This window comes from Triturus cristatus, chromosome 1_2 (genome assembly GCF_964204655.1).
Source record: "Triturus cristatus chromosome 1_2, aTriCri1.1, whole genome shotgun sequence".
In the NCBI taxonomy this organism is placed as follows: Eukaryota; Metazoa; Chordata; class Amphibia; order Caudata; family Salamandridae; genus Triturus; species Triturus cristatus.
The window spans coordinates 663,085,402-663,111,423 of NC_140580.1; the positions used below are offsets into that span (position 1 = coordinate 663,085,402).

General features: G+C 45.2%; 1 protein-coding gene across 2 annotated transcripts in view; it reads left to right on the forward strand.

Annotated features, from left to right (window-relative positions):
- PARG (poly(ADP-ribose) glycohydrolase) overlaps positions 1–26,022 on the forward strand; it is a 722,753-nt gene that overhangs the window by 217,035 nt on the left and 479,696 nt on the right. For both annotated transcript variants that reach the window (XM_085608405.1, XM_085608413.1), the window contains exon 6: positions 8,959–9,042. In XM_085608405.1, coding sequence (XP_085464531.1) covers positions 8,959–9,042 — 84 coding nt within the window. The remainder of the gene's footprint in view (positions 1–8,958; positions 9,043–26,022) is intronic.

Consider the following 26,022-nt stretch of genomic DNA (forward strand, 5'->3'; position numbering starts at 1 on the left):
CCAGTACCCCAAAACCTAACTGCACCCTGAACCCTAAAAATACCCCACTACTCCAAAACCTAAACACACCCTGAACCCCAAAAATACCCCAGCACCCCAAAACCATAACCCACCCTGACCCCTTAAATTTCCCCAGTGCCCCAAAACCTAAACGCATTACTTTACTTTGCAAACGTAGTCATAGATAAATTAATAGTAATATTTTTCTAAATAATAGAAAGGCACTATTAAAAAATTAAAATAATACTCATAATAATTAAATTATTTAATTGTATGACATTTTCAACGTAAAGTAATGCGTAGTAAAAGTCTTTGCGTAGTAAAAGCATGCTATGTATCAGCATGCGTAGTAATTGTAAATGAAAAGTAAAAAATGTGTAGAAAAAGCACATCGTAGTAATGCCCGCGTAGTAACGGTGCATTACCGACCCATAGATGACATCTGCAAAGCTGCAACATGGTCTACACCTCACACATTCACAAAACACTATTGTGTAGATGTGTTAGCAAGACAGCAAGCTAGTGTGGGCCAAGCAGTTTTACGTACACTATTTTAGACGACTGCAACAGCTACAGGTTAGCTACCGCTTTAGGAGATAACTGCTGTATAGTCTATGCAAAGCACGTGATCTACTGCTCGCAGTCCTCGAACGGAAAATGCTACTTACTCAGTATGCATCTGTTCTGGCATGTAGAGCTGCAGATTCACATGCACCCACCCACCTATACCTGTGGCAGTAATATCTTACTTAGATACATATATGCATGGACATCTCTTACTACTCTTATTAACTCCATTATCACCCTCTGTGGCAAACAGTATAACAATGGAGCTGATGCCCATGCGCACTATCACCGAAAGTAGCAATCACCTACCTCGTGACTGGAAAAGACTTATTCGAACAAAAACAAAGTGCAAACATCCGGACCCAACACTAGATGGCAGGCTATGCAAAGCATGTGAATCTACAGCTCTATATGCCAAGAACAGATGCATACTGGGTAAGTAGCATTTTCCTTCCATCATACTTCAGAATTGCTTAAAAAATGTGCTTCAATTTTGCATTCCTAACTGATGAATGTGTACAGTTCATTTACAGGTATTTACATTTTGAGATTTCACAAAAATGGCATCCTACAGCCTTTCCTTTCACTTTGTCATTCCTGTACCCCAGCAAGATTGTCGCATAATTCACTTTTTCTTTCTCTGACTGCAAAGCACAAGGAGTTTGTAAACACCAATCCCCATGTTAAAAAAGCAGCAATTTGTCACAAGACATAGCCTGACTTTTGACCTTGGTCTTTGAAACTCAGCAAATGGAACAAGATAAATGCAGAATTTCAAAGCATCTTTATATATTGCTTGCACTTTCACGACCCATGGTTGGTGTCCCACCAGTTGGTCCCGAATCACATTTTGGGAAAGGCTGCTGTAGACCATTTCAAATCCCAAGACGCAGTCTAATAGAATAGAAACTGCTTACATTTTTGTACACTATCTTTGGGAGCATAGCTTTGTTTTCTCCCACTAGTGCATTTTATATCTTTCTGCATCACTCTTTATGCAGTATGGTATGGTTGGTGCTAACGTGGACAGGAGTGGGCAGACACTGCAGTCTGCACGTCTAATATCGCTAATATCTTGTATTCTCTATAAGCAGTCCTAGTGCTTCCATCCTAGCTGCACTTTTTAGGAAATCCTCCATTGGGTCTGTTGGAAATGGCCCTTTTTGCAGGGTCATCCCTAAGCTTTTTGCTTTCCTCCTGGATTTGTTCTCACCTGTTTTTGTTGGCTTTATGACTCTGGGCACTTTACCACTGCTGATCAGTGCTAAAGTGCATATGCTCTCCCTGTGTAAATATGATATGTGAATTGGTATATCCATGATTGGCTTTTTTGGTTTACCTGTTAGTCCCTAGTAGCGTGGCCGGTGTGTGCCCAGGGCTGGTAGACCAAGTGCTGCTGGTGGGCCTGCAGCGCTGGTTTGCGCCACGCACAGAAGCAGCTTGTAAAGTGTGTCTCAGACCTGCCACTGCAGAGTCTGTGTGCAGTCCAGAACTGCCATCTTGGCTGTGAAGTGCACCCACTTCCCAGCCCCTGAACCTTCCCTTGGCATCATGTGAGTCACCCCTATGGTAGGGTGCATTGTATGTGTAAGGTAGGACATGCCCTGATGTGTGTAGCATGTCCTGGTAGTGAATTACACCCAATTTCGTTTTTCACTACTGTAAGGCTACCTGTTCACCATAGGCCAGAATGGGCAGTTTGACTATTACATTCTTTAGTCCTAACTGACCCAAAGAACATGATAGAAAAACGAATTTAGTATGCCTGAGCTCAGAATATTAAAATATATCTTTTAGTGAAGTTTATTTTTATATACTGTGTTTGAAAATACCACTTTTATAAAGTAGGTATTTTCTTGCCTACGCCTTCCAGTGTGCTCTGCTGTTGTGTATTGGCTGTCTGGTTTTGGAGTGACAGGGCTGGGGAACTCCAGGAGACAGGGTGAGGTGTCCCAGTGGTGAATAGAGAGATCTGCATCTAGATAGGGGGGAATAGTTGCACCTGGGACCTGAAAAGGGCTGTGCCTTCCCTCCACAATGCTGGCTCCACCTCCTGTGGTGCGTCTGATGGCAGACCCCCTCTTTCTGAAAGGAAGGATGCAGCCTGGTAAACAAAGTGCTCCAGGACTGAGCAGAACTGGTTCTGGCTGGGTTCAGTGACTTGTGACTCTTGAGAACAAAGACTTTTGGGGTATAAATATCTGTGCTGAAACCCCAACAATTTGTATTGTTCCCGGACAACAAGAAGAACCTCTGTCCGTGTAACTGAAGGAATCTGCAGGAGAGGACTGTCCTTGTGCTTGTGTGCTGTTTCTTGGACAGGCCTGCAGCGGTTACTGCTGGACTTGGAAGAAGAGGAAAAGGACTTTTTTTTTAAAACATATTTTATTGCATTTCTTAGTTTCATGTGCATCATTACAATATGCATAACCTGTTACGTATAATATACCCAGTCCCGTATATATTTATCCGTTGCAGCTCTCTTCCACAATCCAGGGATATACAACATCACAATACAGCTGGGGCAGTTGTCTAACAATGAGTTAAGCAATAAATAAACAGGTGAACATTGTACTATACTATTAATACGAATTACACACAACTCCCCTGCTCCCACCCTACCCGGTCTCTTATGAGGAAAAGGACTTTGAAGGAACTTTTATTTTTGCTACAGCAATCACCCAAGGGCTAGAAGAGAGCTAGCCTTTTGCTGGAGTCTCGGGCACATCAGAATCCACCACCAGCCTCCTGTTTCCTCCCAGCGAGGATTTCTATCTGCAGGTGAGGCTCCTGTGAGTTCCAGGGCCTCTAGTTCTACTGTGGAGAAGAGAGTGCTGAAAATCGTTGCTACCGCCCGTTAGCGAGCCGCCGCAGCTGAAGAGCGTAAGGAAAATCATTGCGCTGCTGCCGCTGAGTGCTCACTATCGAAGATCATCGCATCACATGTTTGCGGGCTGCCAAATGCTCGCTAACCCGAAGATTATCGCATCGCATGTTTGCGGACCTCCAAGTGCTCGCTAACCAAAGATCATCGCATCGAGTTCATCGCTTCATGACATCGCAGCGCGGACGCCGAGCGTTCGCCATTTTCTTCGCATCGCATCAGGATCGTCGCTCCCTCGCGGTGCGCCATTTCTTTTCATCGCAACAAGATCGCACATGCAACAGGCTCGGCGCATCATCCTCCCTTCGCGGCAAGGATTTCAACGCATCGCCGGCTTAGCGTGTAGAAGTTTGTCGCTTTGTCCTGAACACAGATCAGCGCATCATCCTCCCTTGCAGCAAGGATTCAACGCATCGCTGGTCACGCGTGAGGAAAATCATCGCTACAACTTCTTAGCGACATTTTGGTTGCTTTGCTACAGAATCTAGGTAGTTTGTGAGTAAAAGGGTCGCAGAGACTACTTCCTTGAACTGAACTCCTCTTTGCACACTTTGAACTATTTTGCAGCATTTTAAGAGTAACCCTATTTTCCTAGTACTGTTATTGGTCTTGTGTTAAGTCTATATATAAAGATACTTATTTTTTATAACTACTTGTGTGGTGTCCCTTTGTAGTGTTCTTCACTGTGTTACTGTGTATGGTCATAAATGCTTCACACACTGCCTCTGAGATAAGCCTAGCTGCTCGTGCTACGTTACCACAGGGTTGAGCGGGGGTTATCAAAGGGTGTAGCCTGCTTACTCTGACTTAGGAGGAAGGGTCCCTACTTGGACAGTGGCCAGTCATTGCCAACTAGAGACCCCCATTTCTAACAGGGTCCCTTGCCCAAGAAAGGATCACTCAAAACTTGCTGGGAGTAATTATTTTGAAAGCCTATTTACACGATTTGCATCTGTTGCAGCATGATGAATGTAACTATGAACAAGCACAGCTCTCTGAAACGCTAGATACAAAGACACTCCTTGTAGAGCACATAATCCTTCTCGCCGTACCTCCCTGTGAGGCGGCAGCTACATCAAGGGAGCTGGTGTGAATTATTCCCTTCAGTGATTCTCTCAGGTTCACTTCAGTGTCTGGCTACACCTGAAGTTCCTGTCAGGAAAGTGTGACCAGCACTTCCACTATGTGGCCCACAGCCACTGGTGGCAGTGGCTATAGGCTGCACGAGGAAGCATGCTATCCCCTATGCAGTTTACTTGTATCCTACCTCCTGCCCTGAACTTGCTAACGGATCAGGTTACCAAATTACTCAATATGATTAGGGTCTCCATTTTTCAGCCCTGCTTTTTCCTTTAACAGCATATTACATTCTTTGAGTTGTCAACTACACCAGTTGGACAAACACTCCTCAAACAAGCATTGGCATAGCCAATAGGTCTTGCCTTTGGGACCTTATAAGTGTTTAGCCATGCAACAGTTAATGTTGTTGCAGTAAGGATATTTTGCTGCATAGCTAAATACTTATAAGGTCCCAAAGGCGAGACCTATTGGCTATGCCAATGCTTGTTTTAATTCGCTTAGATTGTTAGTGTATTTACAAAGCACCTTGCAACGGCAGGGCTCCTCCTATACCCCACACAAGCTCTTCCTCTGCTCTTCAAGCTTTTCCACTGGAAAGTGTAGGATATCTTTTGTAGAGCGTGCGACTTCTTTTAATACAGAAAGCAGGCAAGCGCGCATTACTGGTAGTGTTGTGTGCACACAAATCCATGCTGCATTGTCGTGCTGTAAATCAGTAAACAAATGAAGGTGGGCCGTCTCCTCCTGGGTTCAATTCAGTTGTTCTCGTGAGGTGTCCTTGTGTGTTGACTGTGTTCAGCTGAGGTGGACGAGTGGCAAGCACTTTATTAACCCTTTCGCATCAGCGCGCGGTGTCTGCACAGACAGGACGGTAAACCCTTTAATGCCATCTAATGGCTTCTACCGTCGGCTAGGCGAGAGCGAGAGAGAGAACGAGAGAGTGGGAGAGACAGAGAGAGAGAGATAAAAGCGAGAGGAGAAAGAGAGCGAGAGAGAGAGCCCAGGAGTGGTGCGTGCATGCGCGCAGTCTGCTCATTTTCAAGCACTGCACTCGTGCTTGTGGCGTGCTGCTGCGCGCTCCCGCAAGGTGGATGCCACGAATGTGTGCTTCAAAATGACCAGAGCGACGGCTAAAGGTCCTCCTATGCAGCGCATGCACGCTGCGTAGGCGAGAACTAAAAATGACTTGGGAAAGGTAAATCCAGGGCTCTAACATGATATTCCTGATAAAATACAGCAGTCTGGTAAACCTATCCACTGGGTTTCTAATCGTTAGTGGTGTTTCACTGCATGTCTCCCACTTAATTCTTAATCAAGCATTCAGTGGGTCTTGGTGTGGTATACCACCTTTCCGTGTTGCATGTGTCATGAAGGTGGACGTCTGACTTGAACAGCATTCGAGGATATGCTATCGGTCTGTGAGATGCAGCGTTAGTATTTAGACTACCAATCTGTTGGGATTTTCTCAGGTCTGGGCCCTCCCCAGGGTGCGAAGCTTTGAGTCACTCTGGATGATGACTTCGTCCTGCCACCTGTTCTGGACATGGCAGGGAAGTAGACCCCATGGGGCTTCCCTCTTGGTAATGCTCATAAGCACTGCTTCTCTCTAACTTGCTCTCTCTCTCACACACACACTCTCTTAAGGAATTAGCTCTCAACTCCCTCAAACTATTAGACAGTTCTACATCCTCATACCATCTGGTAATCACACGGGAAGCAAATCACGAACCTGTAGTGCCTTTCACTCATACTAAAGTATGTTACATTGCCACCTCTTGCCTCATCCTTCCTTCCTAGCGGAGACACAAAGTAGTCACCCTCCAGGCCTCCAGTCGCATAGATCGCCCTGAGTTCAGATGAACAGTGTACATTATGCTGTCGCAAAGCTGTGTGTATGGACACTCACACATACCTGTTGGGACAGTTTGCCAGCAGTAGCCTATAGTGTTACGTAAGTAATGGCGGCACTCAGTGTTTGACTATTTCCCCAGACTTCCCTCTCAGCTCTCCCTCATTTGCTTATATATGACATCACACTGCAGAGCTGGAATGATTGCAGTGATAACCAAGAGGAATACTGATGAAAAGTGGCATCTTTTTCTAGCTTGCTTTGTTCATCTCGACTGCTACACAAACACTTCACTGCTTAAAACTTTCCATTCTACAGTCGACTGCTGCGAATCCCTGTCTGGCCTCGAGTCAGAGGAACAAGAGAGGTGGTAGCTGCGTGGGCGCCCCTGAGTCCTGCACCTTACAAGTGGATCACGCAGGTCCTGCTGCAGGCAGACTGCCCAAATGAAATTGTGGTGGTAACCCCAGGCGCACGCAGACAAGGTAAGGCGCATTGGCACTGAGAGCTGGAGCCCCAACAAAGCCTCAAACACAAGTTGTGGCATAGCGGCCCAGGCACCTGCTGCGCTACGTGACCTCATTTCCTTCATCACACATCGGATCCGAGAGTCTAAGTCTGGGCACTCACTCGACGAGGTATTTGCGGCATTGCTGGCATTATTAGAGGCTATGGCGATGTTTATTCATCCTAAGCAGCCGGATTGCAAAATGGCGGCTCCACGCTAAATACGGAGCTTTGCTTTACAGATTTAAACGTTGGTGCCCTGCTACCGCTATGCTAGTTAAGCGCTAAAATAGTAATGCCTGCAACTTGCAATATATTTTGGCGTTTTACATCCAAATGGGACTTTAAGATAATTTTCGGATGAACAGTGCCTGACTTTAAAATGGCTACCGAGTAAGACATCAATTACAGATAACGAGAGGCGTCTGACTGTTCACACTGCGGAAGTACAGAGCCCTAAAGAATGTTGCAGCACTGATAAAAAGATAAATGCGCATCCAATGTGTCAAAATCCGGATTGTAGGAGCGGAGACAGTATAAGACATGTTCCTGGTTATTCCATGTCCCCACCACTAATCTTCTGCGTTCATCACCTTCAGTTCACTTGTCGCTCGATGTCCTTATCTCCATTGCTGCCTGACCTTAATGAGGACGACCTGCAACTGAGTTACGGTAACAAAACCACCTATTCCAAGGCAATGAACCCTAACGAGATCTCCAGTTCAGACATTTACCCCCCACCAACACCTTAACCGATACTTTTGATGGAACTTTTGATGATGCCTCCTGGGCGGAAACCAGAACTTGTCTTTATTTTCCGCGGTGCCCGAGCAACCTTGGCTGATCCCTGGTGGAGCTATCTCTTGCAGCTAAAGAGGAGTTTGGCTCTGGTTCACCCCTTGGCCGGCACCTACCCAGCCAGACATCGAACATTATTCTCCTCGCCTCCACGTTGTGTTTACTATTTGCATTCCTTACCCCTGTTCGTCTTTTCCCCTCTACTTTTCCACCCCCCATAAGGCGCGTATACGCGTTAATAAGTAACTGATGTAACCATGTAACAATGTTTCTGATACAATGTCCTATCTCATGTAAAGCGCTCTGATACCTTCGGGTCTAGCCAGCGCTTTATAAAACTCTTCAAACTTTCCCTCTTTCATTCTTTGTCTTCCTCCCCGGCTCCTATCCTCCCTCACCTGAATCTCTCCCCTTGCCTCGTTTTAGCTATCTTGTAACTATTGTTAACCATGTGCCCTTTACCAAAGCGCTCCCTCTCCCCTTGTTGGGGAGGGATCCAGCATTTATTCCCTGGAGTCTCAGAGACCCCTCTGAGAGAGTCCACAACGTCAAGGGCGTTCACACACAGCAGAGTTGTGGGAATGGCGCCCCTTGCCAAAGCACTCCCTTTCCCCTTGTTGGGGAGGGATCCAGTATTTATGCCCTGGAGTCTCGGTGACCCCTCTGAGAGAGCCCACAGCGTATAGGGAGCCACACACAGCGGAGGTGTGGGAAAGACACCTTTTCCACCGGGATCACTGCACACCGGACGTTGGACGCTGTTTTTCCGTGTCTCCCGCTTAAGCTGCCTTCTCCCTCCGCCACCTCTTTACCTCTTTCATTCTTGGTCTCCCTCTCCTGCTCCTATCCTCTCTCCCCAGAATCTCTCCCCTTGCCTGCTCTTTCTTTTACGTATTCGTTTTTAACGCATGCAACTGCGCTCCAGCAACTGGTATCTATGCTCTGAAACTGTGTATCTTGCAACGTTGTAACTTGTAACTATGCTATGAAACAATGCTTGTTCTCATGTAAAGCGCTCTGATACCTCCGGGTCTAACCAGCGCTATAGAAAACTTTTCAAATAAATAAATAAAGACGTTGGCATTTATAATAGAAATGTTAATCTTTGATCGGAATAGCAGACAATCATATCTTAATATTTCATATGGGTGTCTTTTATGGCTTGTTAAATGTGTCATCAAAGTTTCAGTACTAGCACTTTTTAAGCTGATCTTTAATATGTATCCTCTAAAGTGTTAAATTCATTCATAAATACTTGATTTTCTTTTCCTAGAATGGTGACAGGTCTCCGGGCAGCCGGTGGGAATTGATCAAAACCGCTCTGCAGCAAAAAGCGACCAAACCACAACATATAAAGGTAAACTTTTTTGGTATAATCAGTGCACAAGTCCCATAAAAAAGAAGTGGGGGGACTGACAATATGCAAATGGCCTCATGACGTCACGTGCTGAACATGTCCCGGTGTCTGAAAATTACACAGGGACACGTTCAACATATTTCTGTGGGGCCCGGCTTCTTGGCAGGGGGGACGGCGTCCACCCTGTGAAAAGAGTGGGGGGACGCCGTGTACCTGCGTGTACCCCCGACTCGAGCCCTGGGTGTAACTGATGTCACCCCTAATCATTATATGGTTCAGGGACCGGGATTTTTTAGCTGCACTGTACAGTAGCAGTGGGTTGTAACTTAGTGTCTTCTTTCTGCCTGTTTGTTTTGCATCATTTGCCTTAATGCTGTGCCCTGTCATTGTACCTTCCCGATGTTACAGTGTTTCATTTTAGGAGTCTCAAGATGACAGTTGCGATCTTCAAAATCTTACCTACAATCATCAAGTGCCTGATGGGCCACCGACTTGTGTACCTGATTTGTATACTCAAATGCTTGGCTATAAACTTTTCTCTCTAATACCTGCTTGCCTCCTGTGTTCTGTATATGGGTCTGTCTGTTGACTTTGCTACGCCGATATCAGTTATTCGCTTTTGCCTTTCATTGTTGGGTTGGGCGTGAAATCCGCTCTCGGCTTGATCCTACTGTGTGCTTCGGACAGCACCGGACAATAGAGAATTCCAGTGGGGGGCGGGTGAGGGCAAACAGTAAGAAGATAATGCCATATAACTGCAGTATTGGAAACGGTAAGGAGGGAAATTAAACTCACTGAGCCCCCAAAGAAGCCCCTGTCATCACCTAGCACCACTGGAAGAAAGTTTGAAGAAGTGTCGGGCTGCCTTAGGATTTGCTTGTTTTATGTTCCGAAAAAACAATGCTTATTTTCTGGTCTTTTAAAGGCTTACAGTAGAATTTAGCAATTGAACTATTGCCTTGAGAAAGCTTATCTGCATGATTACCAGAGAGAAACACGTTGTTTCTACATGTGTATAACTGACTTAAAATAAAGGGAAAATTGAAACTACTGAATTCTTGCCCATCTACTTGGAAATCACAAGTGGTATAGTGCCAAGTTGACTTCTACTTTGAACTGCATTGACTAACTGGGCCAAGGGTTTCAACCAGTAGCCAACATTGGCACACATACGTCCAGGCTTGCATGAGATCTCTACTGGGCCTACCATCCGTTCAGGCAACTTGCAAAAGTCTATATTTCATTATCAGCCCTTCCAAACTCAAGAGCTATTGGCATGATTAGCAGACCCTGTCTGCATTTTATAATGCACCAGTCTGAGACCAGACCACACTGCCACCACCCCCAGATAATTTGGGGCCTCGTCCTGCGAAGAGTCGTTAAGGAACCCAGGTTAGATTCCCATTTAGATCTGAGGAAATCTAAATCATGTGGATTGTTCTCACACAGCATTTGGTATATCTGGGATTACATCCAACAGTCTGTATAACAGTGAATTGTCCTTTTATCCTGAGTCAGTTTCACATTTCTCGCACAGCATATCTGAAATGTAGATAGTGAGGGGGTTCTTTTCTAGTCCGGCCATTGCAACTGTTGAAAAGATATCAGACCCTTCCTCCTGATATATATCCCCTATTGTAGAAATTCCTATCTTATCCCAAGCCACAAACCATGTGGAGTCCCTAAGGCTCGAAGTGCTCCTTACAGTTGTATATGCCTCACTGTGGTATCCCATATGATTCCATAATCATTTGATTCATTGGCTGCTTCTTCTCCTACAATACTTTACAGTATAACCAGCGCTGAGGCTCACTAACATCTTCTGACATCCGGCTGGGCCATCCTGCTGCATGATAACTGTAGTAAGAGATCGCGCGGTACCGAGGTGTAAGTTCAGCTTGGATTTATTACACCTGGAGAATGCTCACGACTTAACACGTCCTGTCTGGTCAAGGTCCTGGCAGCAACTGACATAACTGTCACTGCTAGAACCTTGGACAGGAGAGTTTCATGTGGAACCCATGAGGTCACAATACATTTACAGCTGTGCGTCCATAATAAGCGACAATGCTACCTATTACATGAACCATTGTGATAGGCAGGGTTACACAATCCTAGAGCACGGTGCTTAGGGCTGTCTTTTCAGTCAAATGAATCCCCGATCGCATACTTGGGGTTCTGGAGCACCATATCCGTTTGAGCAGAGTGATTATTTAATAGAAAGTGGCTGGATTCACCAGGAAAGAGGGAAGATTGCACCGTGTGCCACAGCTGACTGAAAGTGATAAAGGATTTTCATTACAATGTAATCCAAAAAGTGTGCCCTGTTGTGATAGATCATCCCAGCTGCATAATACTCAGGAGTTTCAGCTGGAAGTGTCCTGTAGTGAGCTGTCCTGGGGTTCAATCTGCCAGTAGAATGGAGGACAGGATCAGCAGTTTATCCTGTGTCTTAAGCAGTTATTAAATGTACCAATGATGTCAGGCAGCCTGTCTGTAGCGGAGCCGGAGGCCACGACATAGCAGTATATCATCCGGGATCAAGGATATATGGTCAACCTTGGTGTCGCACCACCGAGTGCCTCTAACTAAGGTGTCCAGTCTGATCCAGCAGGTCTTTGGTTCTACGGTGAGGGAAAGAGTAAGGGGGAGAACTAGCGCCTGTGCCCAGTTCGCTGGTTGCGCTTTAAAGTGTAGGATGGGACCCTTTTGCTTTCTTTATGGACAGAGGGACCCTGTAGCGAAAGTCCTACCCATGATGGGAACTTCAGGCTAAATCTCACCCTGGCCAACACTGGCACTTTGAATGGTCCTTATTTAAATGGAGTTCAGCGCTCTTACTGCTTAAGGTGATACTATTACTTCCGGTTCAGCTGCACTGTGGCAGTGTTCTTTACAATTGTATGGCGTCCTGACATTGAGTCTTGTGGACCTCAATGACATAAAGCCTCATTGATCAGATAGATTAGTGTTTGCATTACCCTTTAGGTTTTTTTTGCTGAAACCTTGAATAATACCTCAGTTTCCTTGTTTAATAACAAAATTGGCTCGTAGGAGGAGCAGAGCCCAAGTGCCTTTTGAAGGTAATGTCTTGTTACAGTTCTGGGGGTTCTTGTCTGTTGACAGCTTAACTTCCCGATTTGCTTATTGAAATTCATTTAACCCGTTGCATGCTCATGACGAGCTCGGCTCCCCCCAGGGAAGGGGTTAAAAGGCATTCTGAAATCTTCCTGGACAGTCCATTGAAAAGTTGGACTGCGAGTTGACTGGGCTTCACTCTGGCGGTTTGATAATGCCTCCGCTGATTCGTCCTCTGTCAGTGCTAGGTCTATTTCTGACCGTCGAACTAGCCAGCGATGGGACCACGAGGACGTTCTTCCGAGATAGTCACTCATTCCTCAAGATACTCATTCCACATTCGCTCCGAGGTGTGTCAGTTTTCGATGATCACTAGACTTGCCTGCTCCAGCATTTTACTGACATCCTACTGCAGCAGCAGCAGCAATGAAAACACATGATCTGGGTGTGAACTTATTGTTTTTCTGCATTGAATCTACTAGTTAGTTGGAGAGTGCGCACTAAACACTGAATTTAAGACCACTCGGTTATTGCATGGGACAGGCTGTAATCGGAATGTGTTGCTATGCAAGATACCAGAGGCACAGAGTTTTAGCTGCAGCTTTTCATGATTACACTCTCGTAGGATCGAATTCAGCATCGCAGAACTTCAGGAAGTCTCAGCACCAGGTATTGATTCAGGATCAGCCGCTGGAGCCACCAGGTAGCGCTGGAAGTACTTCTGCTAGAGGAGGCCTCGCCGCCTCTGTCCGCATTAAGAACCGATAAATGCTGGATTTAACATTGTATATGAGTGTATGAAACATTCAGGTGTCGGGATGAATTACCTACTCGCATGCCATTATCTAGGTTGATATTCTTTATAGATTCACAGGGCCCGATTCACAGAACTAACAAGACAAAATCCTAAACTTACTACTTTTGGTATTCACAGAAGGCATTTAGTAGTAGTAAAGTTAGGATTTTGTCTTAAGTTTGACTTAAGACAGACTTAAGACAGTCTTAAGACAAACTTAGGACAGACTTAAGACTGACTTAAGACAAAATCCTAACTTTACTACTACTACATGCCTTCTGTGAATACCAAAAATAGTAAGTTTAGGATTTTGTCTTAAGTTAGTTCTGTGAATCGGGCCCAGTGTGAGCCTCACCACTATGTCTGGCCACTACTCTGCAGTTTATTCTCTGCCTCGTAAATAGGACGATGGCTTCCTGGGACTTAGTTCAAGGTGCCCGCCTTGTCAGCAGCCATTAAAACATTTCCACAAAGCTTTCTTTGTTGGCTACTAAAGTTAGAATTCTAGACGTTTTTTTAAAGATACCTCTGATTCGTAAAACAACAAAAAATCCGTGGGTCTACAAGCGTCAAGCTAAATTTCCAAAGCCACAAAAATCAGATGCTAATAGCAAACAGAAAAGTCCTCATAAAGAGGACGGAGTCCCATCACCCACCGTGGTGGCATGCTTCATCATCTGGGGCCTCCTGTTAACCACAACCTGGTGTGGTTAACGAGCTACAACTCCAAGAGAACTAAGGAAGGAGGAGCTCACGGATGTTTTAAGGATCTTAATAACCTAATGAGGATAAATATAACAGAGACTGAAGCTGCCCTAGGTGTGGTGAACTAACCTGAAACGTGCAGAGTGAGTGCAAAAACAGTTAAAATTGACTATCTAACGAAAAATCTAACGAAAACGAAAGTAGCATATGGTCCTGATGAAAGCCTTGATCACAATTTTGTGATTTATAATGGCTGTAACATGTTGACCACCTCTGTTTTAATTTTTGACATCCAACGATACCTAATAAACAGATTTTTCGTTAGATAGTCAATTTTAACTGTTTTTGCACTGACTGCACGTTTCACGTTAGTTCACCACACCTAGGGCAGCTTCAGTCTCTGTTATATTTAGCCTCATTAGGTCATTAAGATCCTTAAAACATCCGTGAGCTCCTCCTTCCTTAGTTCTCTTGGAGTTGTAGCTCGTTAACCACACCAGGTTGTGGTTAACAGGAGGCCCCAGATGATGAAGCATGCCACCACGGTGGGTGATGGGACTCCGTCCTCTTTATGAGGACTTTTCTGTTTGCTATTAGCATCTGATTTTTGTGGCTTTGGAAAATTAGCTTGACGCTTGTAGAACCACGGATTTTTTGTTGTTTTCAGATTTAGATATTTTTGGGGATTTTTTCCGTGCTGGTCTTTAAACTATCCCTTTGACCCCCGTTCTTTACTGGTATTGTTGTGACCTCTGATTCGTAGCCTGACAGCGGCGAGTATTCCATAAGGCATGTTCATCTTTTGAAAGACGCAGAGTTAAAGAAGTAGAGTTACAGACAAACTAAGTAAGATAAGTAACCAGTGCTTAAACAAGCATTTGCAATGCAATAGGTCTCGCATGAGTGAACGTGTGAGCTATTGGCTTTGCTAATGATAATGCAATAGCTCAAACGTTCAGTAATGCAAAAGCGCTTACATTGCAAGTGGGTTTTTTCTATATATTTATTTTTTAAGCAATTGCGGCACCAGCGCTTATCGCTTAAAAAAGACTTAGGGTGTGTTAACAGAACCCTAGCAAAGAAGAGCAAATAAAACCGGAAAACAGTGCTGTGCAAAATAGATGTTAGGATACCAAACATCCTAAACTTGGGGCTGGCTATTGGCTGTTATTACACTAAAAGCCACTGTAGACATCGTACAACCACGACTGCAACTTTCTGCCTCACTCTTTCCTGACCCGTTGCCTGTTGTTTTGGGACAACAGCTGATACATTTATATAGAGTATTTTCAGTTTTTTGTAAAGCGCTAAATGTCTTTTTCAAGTCCCTCAAAGTGGTGGATCATTGATGCCGCGTTCGCTGGTGGCAGTGGGAATGTTAAACGTGTTTAGCAGCTTTCATCTGAATTTTGCGATTGCGTTCCTTTTTTAGCACAATCTCAATTTTAACCAGCACTCTTTTTTCTAATGATTAGAAGCACACTTAATCCTTAGTCACCTTTGTTAAACGCCTCGAGTTTGCACAGTGAACTCATTATTCCCTGGAGAACAACTCAGGACGATCTAAGATGCACACTTCATAGTGCGGTGGTATTAATTGCATCGCTTGCAAGCGGGTGATGCACATAGTCATAATGAATGAAATAAAATATGTATAACTCCGTGAGCTTATGTGCAAGACTAAACAGTCTGAAAAAAAGAGAGGGAGTAACAGAGTGAGAGAGAGAGTGATTGATTACAATATAAAGGAGAATAAGAGAACGTACTTACCCGCCTTTGTTTTTGCCCGAAATCTGCGTGTAACAAACAAACTCTTGCCTCTGAGCCTCCCACTGCCTCGCTGACTCACATAAATCAAAGTGCCGACGCTACGCGCTTAAGAAGGACCTCGAGTGCTGCAGCTTTGGAGGTGTCGGTACTTAAAACACTGTGACTGGATCCCTGGACAGCGCAATCACTGGCCTGCGCACGCCCAGATGAGTAACTGACCTGGCCCATGGGAAGACTGGCAGCCGCTGACCTGTGGACATTAGAGGGTGCCTGCTGGGCAGGCCCCTGGTGAGGGTGGACGGTCCTGTTGTGGGCGTACTCCATCTGAGTACGAGGGTGAGAGGGGAAACTGTCCTGATGTGATCGTCGGCACAGTACACAAAGTGCAAGGGTTGACTCACTTGAGTCCCGTTCTGTCCGGTCACTGAGGCTGCTGACCAATGAGGAAGTGCTGCTGGACTGCCTGAGCCATCCTCTCCGCCTGCGGTGTGTGTCGCCCAGAGTTGTCAGGCGGATGATCAAAGGAGGTCCCTGCGTGGGAGACCCCCAGCCCAATGGCCATTTCTGTAGCAGTCTTGGGGCTTACAAAATCAAAGTAAAAGTGCGCATGGTGCGCTGAAAATAAAACAAGCTTGTGACTCTTTGCGGACGTTACGAGAGACAGAAAAAGAATGGCTTTAATAAACAAGAAAGAATGAGTGGTGTGCGGCAAAGCCGCAAAAGCGAAAGCATTTGTAACCTGACACAACACATATGGCAGGCTGCGCGCGCTGCTGACTTTGGAGCTGGAGAACAGAGTTCGAGCCTCGGCGTGTGCTGCATTATTTAATTATTTAAAAATAAACAGCGATCTTGGAGGGGAGGGTGGGGAGAGATAAATTAAAAAAATAATACACATGGAGGGGGAGACAGATACAATTAAAAAAAAAACACGGTTGAGAGCGACAAATGTAGCATCTGAAACCAAATACAACAAACGGTGCGAGAAGGTGGCTCAACAAGAACGCTGCTGTTTTTGGAGCAGGAAAACAGGGTTCGATCCTCAGCATGGGCTGCGTCATTTAAGTGTGATTTAAAATATGAATATATTGAAAGGCGCACGGCCTCCGTATCCACCTCCTTGCTTAGGGAGTGGGAGGGGTCATGGCGACTGGCTGTGTAACAAGAGTAGGCGGCTGGAGCAGCCGAGCCGGCGCGGCTCACTGTACAGGCTGGAAGACCTCAGCCTACTGAGAACAACAAGGAGCGAGGGGCGCGAACCCGGCGCCATGGAAAAGAAAAAAAGGAGTGCCTACATTTAAAGATGCCTCTCTGCAGCGCAATTTAACAGTAGTTGATCGATGCTGCTTCCCCCAGAAACGGAAGAAAACGGAAATGACGTGACGGACCACCAGCCAACAAAGAGCACGTTAAGAAGAGCAATGACCGATTTCACCAATGGTAAGTGAGGAAGTAAAGAGAAATGCAATGGGTGGAGTTTAACTAGCAATGCTGATTACTTAATGCCTCGTAGAGGCAGCGCATGCGCTGCCCTATGCGAGACCTAAAAAGAGTTTGGCCTGTGTGGTGTACGCTTTGATTTCAATAGCTCGTTTCAGAGGGACACTGATCCAGTTTTAAGTATTCACCTGCAGTCTTAACTGGTGAGCTCCCTGTGGACCAGCAGATGGCGCCTTGTCTTTGTGAAATCGCGTTCGTTTGCTCCACAGACGTCTAATTAGGATGTGACCGGTACGTTAGCGCTGACCCGACAGACGGACTAGTCAGTTTTACTGATCGAAGGACCCTTCTAATGTCCTTATTAGTTTTCCTAACAATGTTTGTGTGTGCATTTTTAGCATTTCTAATGCGACGTCATTCAATTAGCTATTTTCTTTTGATTACTAGTTTTTTTTTTTAACAATTTCAGCCCGTTTACTTAAAAGTGACTTTGTATTTCGACCTAGATTTTCTTTGTTTCTTTTTCCTTCATTCTTCTCATGAACGCACTTCATCTATGGAAAGGCATGCGTTTAAACTCTTTAGTTCCTTCAGAATTGTGACTGGGAACGGTGTTTCGCACACAGGGTTCTCGGCCCTAACTCCAAATCCATGTATTTAGATAGAGTGCCGAAACCGAGACATAAACTGTGGGAGCCTCTCTTAGTAATATTTATTTTACTTCGGTTTTTTTCACATTGATATTCACATTTCTCCCGATTGCGTCTACCTATAGCTTTGTGTGGCTATATTTATGGTTTTTATGCTGACTTGAGCTGTTTCGATTGTACCTACGTTCTTTTGAACTGACTGACCTCTGACCTAGTACCAATAGACATTGTGTTCTCCGTTCTTTACTAGGCGGCCTGATGGCGACGGTTCCTTTGTTTTATCTTTTTGTTCTGAGGTCCCAGCCTTGAGACTCAATGAAACTGCCAGTTTAGATTACAGTATCTTATAAATACCTCCATCTGCCCAGCGAAGCAGCTTGAATTTTCCCAATAAAGTATCAGAAATTAGTGAACCCGTCCTAAGGCGCAGCTTTGTGTCTATCTCGGAGAGCGCCGGATTTGTGCCCGTGGCTGCAGCGGGTGGGCACTAGCACACCTATTTGGGGACTGGGGCTTATTTTTTCTCATAAATCTAAGACGAGACCCAGAGCAAATAGAGAGAGGCAAAAAATGGAAAAGTGGGGGAAAAAAAATCCAAAAATATTAACAAAAGAAGATATTGATGGAAAAAGAACTTACAAGAGTGACACAAAGAGATGGAGTGTAGGGTGGTGGAGTGGAAAAAAAGAGACATGAGCTGGAATAAAGACTAGGCGGCCTTGGTATCATCGATCCCTGGCAATCGGTTCAATCAGCAGTTAACCAAGAAAAACTTTTGGCCCTTTACTTATTTATTCATTACATAGTCCATACTTGTTTGGAAAAAAAATGATATCCTGAAGAAAACCGAAACTGGAAGGTAAGGTGCTCTCCAGTGAGTTGCATTTGAAAATTCAAAGTCTCCCAAATTAGGAGGTAAAAACCTCTGGACAAAGAACCGGCAAGACTGATCCCCCGTGGCCCATTCCTGTGACTTTCTGAACAGAGACGACAGCAGGGACTCAGTGGTGTAACACAATAAGGTGCCGGCCCCCGCAGAATGTATGAGGGCCCCTACGCCACTAGTAGCTCACAGATATTCATAGGCTTTGGCTGAGGAGGGCCCCTCAAGTGTGCCCTCCCCCTGGACTTCAGGGGCCTGTGTTAGGACCTTGTAAAGGCGACAGTGGACAACACAACCATGAGATGGGCTGCAATAGGGGTTGTGCCTTGTTGGCCATGCTGTGAAAAGGGAGGCTGCACTCCTGTTTTTGCCTTCATTATGTGCCGAGGAGAATTTACTCCTGGGTAAACTGACAGTACAATCCTGTTAGCAGAGAGTAAACATTGCAAGCCTGTGGGGGACACAACATTTCTCTTTATAAAAATGTGAAAGTAATGTCTTTTTTTTCCCTTGCTCTTTTTAAATGGCAGACTTTCTGACACCGAGGCGAGTCGCCACCATAAAAAAATAAGTTTAACTTAAGTTTAAACTACCAGACCTGACCAAGCTAGGTGATGGCATTGATAGCCAACTTTATTTCAGTTTCTGATTGGTAGCCTACATTCAGATGGAGAACAGAAATTTTCAAATGCCTTAGGTTTGGTGAGCTTGTTAATACAAATTAGAATAAAAGTGAATGTTTCGGGCAGAAAAAACCATGAAGGAGGGACTGATTGAATGATATACAAAGAAAATAAACACAAAAATATTGTAGTGCCGTAAATGTTATGTTACTAAAGTACGGTGCGATTGTTAATCATACAGCAAGGCAACCAATGCAAATAATTCTGATCGAGTGGTCCAGTTTACTCTTTCTTGTCGGCACTGCAGCGCCTTATGGCCCTTCCAGAAACCCTGGAAGCTCTAGGCAAGACTGTTCCTACCTCAAGACTTTGCTTTGAAGACTATTGCTGATTCTCAGCTCAAACAGCTAAAATCTTGATCAGTCATTGTAAGACCTGGGGTCACCAAGCCCTAAGGGGGTAACGTGACTCGAGCGGCTGGGCACCCAAAGGCTTCTGTGTAAAGCGACCATACAACACACGCAACCTCTGAAGCAGGGAACGCACACAATAAGGGACGCCACACTGTAGGGTTTATGCAATAACTCAAGTTTATCCAAGCAGATAGGCATAAAGACAGTTCATTATATGTAAATGCAATTCTTCAGATGTAAATGCAGTTCATTATATGTAAATGCAATTCACTAGAGGTAAATGCAGTTCATTATATGTAAATGCAATTCACTAGAGGTAAATGCAGTTCATTATATGTAAATGCAATTCACTAGAGGTAAATGCAGTTCACTACATCAGTTAGCATCTGTCGCACTATATTCACTAGCAATTCCCTCTGAGGCCCTAGGCCACACTCGTGTAGCTTGACATCCGTTGGACGGACTGGGAATCGTAGCGCCACACCTGGGGTCTAGGGGGGCTCAGGGCCGACTTCGCGGGCTTCCCGCCCCTTTGGTACCCTTAGTGCCTCAGTGGGCGGTTACAGCGCTACCCGCGATAACTGCACCGTGAATCCTTGTGAGCAGAGCCTGCGGACATAGCGTTACTTGTAATAAGTACGCATCGAACACTTCCGAGCAAAGCCTACCAACACAGCGTTACTCGTAATAATTGGGCATTAAACACTTCAGAGCAAAGCCTACAACCATAGCGGTAATCACAATAATGGAGCCTTGATCACTTCAGAGCAAAGCCTGCAAACATAGCGGTACTCGTAATAATTAAGCATTGAACGCTTCCGAGCCCAGCCTGCGAACATAGCGCTACTCGCACTAATCAAGCTTCAAGTACTTCTGTGCAGTTTGTGGGGCACAACGCTGCTCGACAGTCTCGGAGACGAGAGGCAATCCCTCGGCGGGGTGTCAAAAGTCTTGAGTGGACGGGGGGACTCCCACGGAGGGGAACCATGGTCTCAGGGTGCGGTGCTGCTCCCGGCCTGTAGGGGGCGCACCGGGTCCGGCCCAAGCCTCCCGGGCTTACCTTGATCTCGACGTCTTGAGGCGTCCCAACCAGCTCCGAACTCCGCAGTCGGTCATTCCGCGACGGGGGCAGGCCACGGCCCCACACACCTTCACCAGCAGCTGCGACGGCAGCGACGGGGCCCCGGGCTTCTTCGTGGGCCTCGACACGATGAGGGGTGATGAATGATGCACACTTCAGGCTTCCGGGCCGCAGCGGTGAGCGCGCTCTGGTCCCCGCACTCCAAGCGGGGGGGGTCAAATTAAGCGGGAGAGCTCCGCGCTCAACGGGGATGGATGCCGGGGATCCCAGGCCAGGTCAGGGAGCGCAGGGGTCTCAGCGCTGGTACCTGGTTGATCCCGAGCACTTCTGCAATCAGCTTTGGCATAAAGTTTCAGTTGTCAGTTCTGGCATGCAGTCTCAGCATTCAGTTTCAGTATGTCGTCGTGACATGAGGTTTCAGCATTCAGTTGCTACCTGAATTCTTGATGGCGCAGATGTCTCTGGCGCCCTTGGGGGGTTCTGTTCCTGGGGGGTAGGGATTGAGTTGACGACTAGGTCCTTCCTAGTCAGGCTGGGCAGAGGTTCCCTGGGTCCTCCTACTGCTGGGCAAGATCAGTGGGCTTTACAGGATCCCTCACTCACTTAAGAGGCAGCACCGGAATCCTGTCACTCTCAGAGGCATAAGTCCCTGGCTAGGCCCTACCGCCTAAAACTCCTGTGTGGATTCTCCAGCTCTGCTTTACCCCACTGGCCAACTAACTAGAAAAAGTTCCCTCCTTCACTTAAGTAGCCCTAGGTCAGGTGACCACTAACCAAGGCGGCAAAAGTAAAACCACACCTCCCTTCTAGAAGGTTCCAGCACTTTCCAGGAGCTTCCCCATTCTACCTATGGGACAAAAAAAAGGCGGGCTGGTGTTGCAACAGTGTTGTGGGGTTCCAGCCAGCTCCTGGCAGCTAGGGTGCTACTAATGAAGACCACTCTGCAGTAGCAGGGGTCTGCGGCAGCCATCTTGGGAGAAGGGAGCACCTGCACCTTAACACTGATTGGCAATGAAAAGGCGCCCGGAGACCTAAGTCCAACATCAAAATCAGGGTGGAAAAAATGAGGCGCGATCAAAAATAGATGGGGAGACCACCCTAGGGCTGACAGGTCCAACAGTCATCCTCTTGATCTTAGAACATCTATTCGCCTCAATTCCTTCCTTTGCTAGCCTTATTTCTTCTCCTTGACAAGAGCTCTGTGTTACTCTATAGGTAGTCGGCTGACCAGCACGTTGAAACCCATTTGAATACAATACTGTCACCGCTAGATGTGTGAGGAAAGGTTTTTGAATACCTGATTGCATCAAGTGCTGCTTTGCACCCTTATTAAATGTGTGCAGTGCACATGCAAGGGACAATGCAAAGAGTATTTGAGTGCAGTCCGCTCAGTCGTTCACTGTCACCTTATGTTAAGCCACACATGTGTGCCTCACCCAGTTTCCCACAGCTGCCTATGTGATAAAGCGAAGGCTTGATAGTGGACAGACCTACGAATGCCTGAATGGGCGAGAGGCTGCTAATGATGAAATGACTGGCAGCGAAAAATGGCCGGTAATGAAATAAGAATACAAAAGTGGCTTGACCCTCCTCATTGGATGTACGATAGGCTGATAAAGCCGATACACCTCGCATGCATTCCGTCAATATGGTAGCGTCTTTTTTTTTTTTTTTAACACTTTATTGATGACCGCAATGCGTCATATACATAACCGAGGCAATATGCAGTCTATACAGTCTGTTTTGTTTTTGTTCCTTTTGCCCTTAATACATCAATTACAATGTATATGCCCCCACAGATATTCTGTTTCCATTGTCCTAGAAACCAGTACAAAACAAAAGGAGGCTAAGGGTCACATTCTGTGGCAGTAATGCTACCAAACAAGCAATAGAAATGTGCGCTCGCGAGTGTCATTACAAATTGCATATATTAACATTCAACTGATAAACTTATTCAAACTCATTCCCACCCCCCTCCCATCCCTCCCTACCCCACTCCTGGCCGTTCTGTCAATATGGTAGCGTCTTAGTATATGCTACTTGTTGGACTATTGAAAACTCTTCAATGTGCCATGACACCCACTGACAGACACCCACTAATTAACAGTAATAACAATATTATTTATTACAGCTGTTACCGTGGCTTCTGAGAGCGCTCTTTTAATGTGTCTAGCGACATGCTTGTGCAGTGAGAGTTTCTCTATGCACAGTTTTTGCCCTTTATAGTACGAATTCGCAGTTGAGCAGCGCTAAATATTCCATTTACCAAAACATGTGCAGTCATTTGTTTTCTTAATTTGGGCCCCGGAGAGCATGGCTCTAGGGGGATATTTGCCTGTATAAGCGTTTGTGTACTTTTGATCTTTCCATCACTTTTACATCCTTCAAGCTCTTTCCCCTGGCTGCTGTCATACAGATTTTGCAGGCGCAAGAAACATCAGTCTTTGAGGCGTACTCCTTTCTTGGGTTTATAGGAAAAACTTCTCAGCCACTCTCCCTTCTTAGTTGTTGCTTTGTGAATCTGGTTTTGGTCTATTCCACCTTGGGGTGGACCTGACTAACGTGTCACGTATGGAACACAGCTGGTCTTACTCCAGGGCTCGTGGGATTTTTTTTCTTTTCTTCCACGGGAAAGGGGGACAAACCTTCTGACTCCCTTCCCTGTTCAGCTAGTTCCAAGATTTTTTTTGGCCTTGATGAAATGTACAAAAAGAACACTATTCATAAAAATTCCCATGTTGACGCACTCTCCAGGGCCTACATTTAGGGGCATAAATGTCTGCACATTTATAGCGAATACACACGTGCTTTTTTTTTTTTTTTTAAAAGAATTAAAGTGGGAGATTTCGAAAAACAATCTGGGGATTGTGTTTCCCCAATGATTTCTATTGAAGCAGAGGCAATTTCAGGCGGGTGACAGGTAAAATAAAGCCAGTTTTGGCTTAAAAAATCAGGAATTGTATGCACATATAATGCTGCTGAACGATAATTTAGTTGTATAAAGCCAAAATAGAAGGGGTTAAGCTTCAGGCCTTAAGAACCTTCACCATAAATGCATGTTATTGTTCGCCCTGTGACTTGCTTTGAAAGCATCCACCCAATACCCGCTTTCATTTTGAATTGCCAAAGTAGAGTTAGCATAAAAAGTTTGAAAGGGCCTTATTGTAGCCTATTGTCTACCACCATATATGAAGAACTTCAAAAATTTTCTGATTAAGCCAAACAGTATGTCATCCTCTAATGAACAATGCCGGGGATTGCGTTGACTAAGACTAGCGTTTCATGTCCTCCGAGACCTTCATGTCTGGAATCCACTCCCTGCATGCATCTAGGCATCAACTGCAGGCAGCGTTTAAAGACACAGGCATGAATATATGGAGCAGTTGCCTATTTTTGTCATTTAGGTGACTCACCTGCTGCTCGCCTATAGGAGGTATATGTGCATTTACTCCTTTTCGCTTAAGCAAACGGCTAACAAATTTGTCCATGAACTTTTGTTTGAATTGAACTGTCTCTTTTCATCTGTGGTAGAGCTGGTCCATAACTGAATGAACCGGTTCCATATGTAGAATATTAAGTACATTTTTAGCGTCTGTCTACAAACACCGTTAGTAGTCTGTTGCGAGTGCTAATGTCATCAGTGCAGGGGCCCTACATATCATTGAAGATTACAGACCGCAGGTAAACATGCATGGAATAATGTGGGCACCTTGCCTACTTGTGTGTAATGCAGGCATACCATTTAATGAAAGCCAGAGCCTTGGTATTGCCAGTGCTATGTTCTGTCTTTATGCGACCACAGGAGTCAACAACGAGCAGTACATTAGCATATAGCACAGAGAAAACGGCTTATCGTTCTATTTGTTTAATCTTTACAACGATTGCTGTGATTACGCTAAAAATGCATTGGCAAATGCAGTAGGTCTCGCCTTTGGCACCTGTGGGTTTTGCCAATGCTGCGACAAAAAAAAAAAAGTTAAAAGGCGCAATGACACTACGGCCGGTCGGGTCATTCTGGAGGTGTGCCTTTGCGTCACCATGCTTGCGCACGCTAACAAAATGATGCAAGGGGCATTTTCCATTTCTTTTTTTGTTTTTTAAACTTACTGAGCTAAGATTGCAAAGCAACTTAAATCAGTTAATTAAAAAATAAGAAATAAGTGTGCCCGATGTGTTTTTGATGCAGTGGAGCACCCAACAGCAAATGACAGTTAAATGGCCCTCCAAAAAAGTGGTAAAACATTTTTAATACCTGTAAGGGGTCGCGGAGCAATGGAAGAACAGGTGGAGGCAGAAATGGGAATGGAGAGATAAAATAAAAATTAAGCCAAGTGAATGGAGGTGCGAAACAGCACACGAGGGAAGGATCAGCATAGAAAGGTGTGGGGCAGGAAGAAGAAGACGAGAGAGAGCATCACACAAGAGAGTGCAATTCAGAAGGGAGAAAGTACCAGTAGTATGCTTTTATGGTTTGCACTTAAACCGAATAAAGACTTTATGACTGACTGAAGTACCAGTGAGTGTGTGCAGTGTGTGGCAGGTGTTTGGGGAAGGAAAGCAGCACTCAATGGATTGAGCTAGAGAATACATGCACTTATGAAATGCTGAAAGAAATGTAAAAATAAGTCGTTCCCTAATGTGAGCTATGAAATAATGTAAGCCATTGAATCAAAAGGATGGTAAAGAGGCTGTGCTGCAAGAGAGGTACAAACAAAAGAAGGGAAAGGCAAGACCACTGAAAAAGAAGCAAGCAAATGATTGACAATAAAGCCACCAGCAATGGGCGAGGTGTAAGCTGACTACTTTTTTGGTAAGTCCACCATAGGTCTTTTGCGAGCAGACTGCTTAGGCTGTCTGGTGGGTAAGAGCTAAAATAGTTGGGCATTTTATTGGCTGAAGTTGCCCTGGAACGTAATTATTTAATGTTGATTTAGCAGGATTGTAGATTCCACTGCCAAGAATGTGTGCTCCAGGAATTTCCATCCCCATTAAAGCACATCCCTTTCAGCCAGATGTTTAGATGGCGAGCCTGGCAATGCCATGGAGATGTCCCGTAAGCGGAACCTGTTGTGGGCATTGTAAGACCCACAGAAAGGCATTTTCCAAAGCTACTTTGGAGTGCTAGAAACTGAAGAGTAGAACAGAATTAGTTGTTTAATTTTCCAGAGGACTGACTGTTGATAGACAAAGGCTTAACTTACTCAATCTTGCTGAACCTTGAATCCGAAGAAAACCCAGGCATTTTGCATGATTTGAATTCGCTGTGGGAATTCCATAAAACCGTCTTGAACCCCATGGAATTATGGCATGAGCTTTCTTCTTTACCTCTGCCCAGTCCTGAGTCCAAAATTGACTATTGTTTTTCAAATAGTCTTCACATCATTCTCTGAATCCTAAGTTTGCTTTCTACATGCACGCGAAGCAACTTCCCACTCCCCATCAGTTTATCAAGGCTCCGTGTTTCTATTGGTAGATGAAATCTCATATGATCTCAATGTTAAACCGGTTTTGCCTTTTACATTCACTGCAGGTAGAGTTCTT